The following is a 4,374-nucleotide window of genomic DNA, read 5'->3' as shown; positions in this document are numbered from 1 at the left end:
CCGCAGTGTCGCGGCTTTTTTGCTCTTTGCCCCGTCTGCCTTGGCTTCTTGGCTGGAGATTGGGCAAGACGAGTTCTCTCATTCTCGATTCTAGTAGGTGGGGATTAGTGTGCTATTCCTTGTCTTTTGGCATGGTATTTGTCGTTTGGTGTTGTACTGACGGCTTGGCCCTATGAATGGTGATACACGCATTCATGGTGTATTCTAGAAAAAAAAACTCTCCAGATCTTACAGGTCGCCCCATTTTTCTGTGCTGACTTGGCTTGCCATGTAGATGACTTAATTCCAATGGCATCGTTTTTTTCGTTCGGTTCGCTTCGGGTTTTTTTTTCAAAGTGTTAGATCTGATACGACCTCACGCACCTGCACTCCAAGGTGGCTTCCCTCCTCCGCAGCCCTCCCGGCGGCACGGGTTCCTCTTCTGCCGCCGCCAGCGACTGACTCTCCGCCACCATCTCCTCCCATGCGGTGGCCCTCAACCCCACTTCAAGGGAAAATGGGACTCGGTCTATGATCTGCAAGCTAGGGAAGCAAGGTGGCGACAAGTGCAAAAAATGGGTGCACGTTAATTGGTTTCCGTATATTGCTTTCGGTGTCTGGTCCGGATATCAACTGATCAGATTCGAAGAAATCATTCAGTCAAGCCAGTCATATGCATGCAATTCTTTGTGTCAAATCTTCATGGGCAGTTAGAGTTGGGCATGCATGATTGGGCGCTCGATTCCATCTGGTGGGAAAGTTGACGCACGTTCCCGTTTGGGGAAATATCTCGGCGTGAGTGGGAATAAGTAACACAATCTTCCATCAGAAGCAACCTGACGGTCTTATAGTACTACAATTTACTGCTTCAACAAGAGGTGTTCTAGACGCATGTTAAGATCTTTAGGGTTCAAAGATTCACTGCTTCTGTTGAAATTTCGCTTGGCATCGGATTCGTGCACATCCATCCATGCATGCATGTCGCCCTCGCGCGCCAGAGACTTGGAGCACCCGACGACTCGTCGCTGACCGCGGGTCCTATACATACCCCTGGGCGCCATGGCCACCATAAGCCCGCACGGCAAAGCTCGCAGCTGCTCGCAGTTTCCCTTTCTCCGACAGTGCTGGGGCGGTTGGCAATGGCGCACAGGGTCCTGGAGCTGACGCTCGTCTCGGCGAGAGACCTGCCGAACGTGAACCTCTTCAGCGGCATGCAGGTGTACGCCGTGGCGTCCGTCTACGGCGACCCTCGCACGCGGCAGCGGACCCTCACCGACCGCGACGGCGAGACGGACCCGGCGTGGAACCACACGGTCTGGTTCGCCGTCTCGCCCACGGCCGCCGCCGCGGGGCGCGCCTACCTCCACGTGCTCCTCCGCACCGAGCGCTACTTCGCCGGTTCGTTCGGCTTCGGCGACCGCGACGTCGGCGAGGTGTTCATACCCGTCGCCGACCTGCTCGCGGGCGCCTGCGCTGCCGGAGGAGGCACCCCGTGGCGGTGCGCGTCGTACCCGGTCCGGAAGGCGCAGAGCAACAGGCACTGCGGCACGCTCAGCATCGCGTACCGCCTCGGCCCCGTGGTGGCGCCGCCGCTGGAACCCGATTGCCCGGCGGTCATGCCGCCGTGCCGGCCGGCGCGAAGGAACTTCAACTGGAACGGTCACTTCGCGCTGGGGCTCGGTTCGGGGCTGCTCGGTGGAGGCTTCGCGGGCACGACGACGGCGGCATATAGATCCAGGTAGGAGGCCGCGCGCGTCGTCGGAGACTCGGAGGGTTGGCCTTCCAGTACAATATTCACATACAGGATACATAAGTAGTACTACGTCAAGCATGAATAATAGTGTATCATCAGATTTGATGGAGATGTGTTATGTGTATGTTGGTTTTCTGTTAAAATTGCGCTGGAGTTTACTCCTCTGTGTGCCTCCGTTGTTGGCTTTTGAATGCCGGAACAAATCCACCAGGAGCCGATGTACGTACGCGGTACGTCGGGACAAAGATGGTCAGTACCTCGGGTCCTTGGCTGTGGTTTTTGATGGACTAGAGTGGACGCCCTCAGTCTTGAAGCTCAAACATGCAATGAAGTGTTGGCCCTGGCTAAGGATCTCAATTTATCGAGTATTTAACCAAAAACTACCACAATTGACGGAAACGTGACGAAAAACTACCACTTTACGTTTTTGTGCGAAAAACTACCACTTTTTGTCTAATCTTTGACTAAAAACTACCATGTCAGAAAAGCGCCCGATTCGTCTCTTCTAAACACCTTTCTGACAGGATGGGCCCACCTGTCAGCATCAATCTTCTTCCTCCTCTCTCTGGCATTTCCTCAAACACCTCACGTGCACTCCGCCGCTTTGCCCCCACCGGCCGGCAAGCCCCGCTACCTGCGCCACCTTTCTACGATAGCCTGCGGCGTCCGTCTGGCCGTGCGACGGCGCCATGGGTGGCTGCTACTCTGTCATCGCGGCCTCCAGGATGCTGGCCCGGAGGCGCGCCGCCGCCGCCATCATGCCCGTGGCCAGCGCCGCCGACTGCCCCCCGACAGCGACGCCAACAGCGGCAGCTGCTGCTACAAGAAGAAGCGCAGGTCGACCCTGGGCGACGACGACCAGTGCGCGCCCGGCGGGGAGGGCTTCGCCAAGCGGTATCGGCTGGGCGCGGAGCTGGGGCGCGGGGAGTTCGGGGTGACGCGCCGCTGCGAGCACGCGGCCACGGGCGAGGCGCTGACCTGCAAGACCACCCGCCGCAAGCGGCTGCGTCGCGCCGCCGACGCCGAGGACATGCAGCGGGAGGTGGAGATCCGGCGGCGCATGTCGGCGCTGGAGGGCGCAGGCGGCGCCGTGGTGCGGCTCCGCGAGGCCTGCAAGGACGCCGAGGGCGTGCACCTGGTGATGGAGTTGTGCGAGGGCGGCGAGCTCTTCGACCGCATCTTCGCCCGAGCTCTTCGCCGGCAAGGAGGAGGACTCGCCGCTCAAGGCCATCGACTTCGTTCTCTCCGTCTACTTCGAGCCCGGGGAGCGGTTCACCAAGGTGGTCGGCAGCGCAGGTGGTGGGACTCGCCGGCCGGCGGGGGCAGAGCGGCAGAGCGGTGGAGTGCACTTAAGGTGTTCGTGGAAATGAGAGAGAGAGAGGAGGAAGAAGATTGATGCTGACAGGTGGGCCCAACCGGTCGGATTCGGGGTTAGCACGGGTGAATCGGGCGCTTTTCTGACATGGTAGTTTTTAGTCAAAGATTAGACAAAAAGTGGTAGTTTTTCGCACAAAAACGTAAAGTAGTAGTTTTTCGTCACGTTTCCGTCAATTGTGGTAGTTTTTGGTTAAATACTCCAATTTATCACATGTGATCATAGGCTCGGACTGCATGCAGGTCGTCTCGAATAGTTCCTTTTTATGCTTTAGTTTGGAGTGAATAACATATAGGGCTAGAGATTTTGCAAGAGTTAGCTTTCATTTTGAGAATAGGGAGACAAACCTTGAAGCTCACGCCTTAGCGAAGGCGGCTTCGTCGCTCCTTGTCCGTCATCACATGTGGCTAGGGATCCTACCAGACATCATTTGTATTCCTTCTGTTTTGAACGTTGAATAAATCCCTAGTTATAAACGGAACTGTTGTTCGCTTTTATGCTTTAGTTTGGAGTGAAATAAGAGATAGAGCTAGAGATTTTGCAAGAGTTAGTTTTCGTTTTGAGAATAGGGAGACAAACCTTGAAGCTCACGCCTTAGCGAACGCGGCTTCGTCGCTCCCTGCCGGTCGCCACATGTGGCTAGGGATCCTACCAGACTTCATTTGTATTCCTTCTATTTTGAACGTTGAATAAATCCCAAGTTCACCTAAAAAAGAAAAACTAGTTTTTTTTTAGGGGTGAAGGACACTTTATTGATTAATTGGGAAGTTCAAAGGAATACAAAAAGGGTCATGTGGATAGCCCAGCCACAAGTGACGACCCTGGTTAAGAGAAACCGAAAATTTAACCAAGCTATGAGCTTCTTTGTTTGTGTCCCTACCTTCGAAGATGATATCACATGCTTAAAAAAACTTGCTGGTTCGCATTGATCTCTTGAACTATTGCACCGTTCTTCCCTCGTGAGCCATGCTTTATATAACTGACAACACTCCCACTATCACATGAGATGATGATTCTTCCTAGATTCAGATCTTGGGCAAGTGCTTGAGCTTCTCTACATGCTAGTGTTTCAAGACAGGCTGGGTCATTGATGCCTAGAAAAAACATCGCCGAGGACCCTAAGAGAAGGCCCTTGTCATCGCGGCATACAACAGAGGATGCACCCATGAAGCCATCTCGGGAGAGCCCTCCGTCCACATTGATCTTAAACATCCCTGCTGGAGGAGGCGTCCAAACCTGGTGCAGCCGAACATTTGCAGAGGGAGTA

General features: G+C 54.8%; 1 protein-coding gene across 1 annotated transcript; it reads left to right on the top strand.

Annotated features, from left to right (window-relative positions):
* Window positions 1-1,108: 1,108 nt before the first annotated feature.
* Window positions 1,109-1,721, top strand: LOC123191522 (protein SRC2-like). The gene has a single exon (XM_044604225.1). The coding sequence runs from the start codon at window positions 1,119-1,121 to the stop codon at window positions 1,719-1,721; it is 603 nt and encodes a 200-aa protein (XP_044460160.1). The 5' UTR covers window positions 1,109-1,118.
* The last annotated feature ends 2,653 nt before the right edge of the window (window positions 1,722-4,374 follow it).

The sequence above is a fragment of the Triticum aestivum genome, chromosome 2A, assembly GCF_018294505.1.
Source record: "Triticum aestivum cultivar Chinese Spring chromosome 2A, IWGSC CS RefSeq v2.1, whole genome shotgun sequence".
NCBI classification, from domain to species: Eukaryota; Viridiplantae; Streptophyta; class Magnoliopsida; order Poales; family Poaceae; genus Triticum; species Triticum aestivum.
This window is presented reverse-complemented; position numbering and strand designations above follow the sequence as displayed.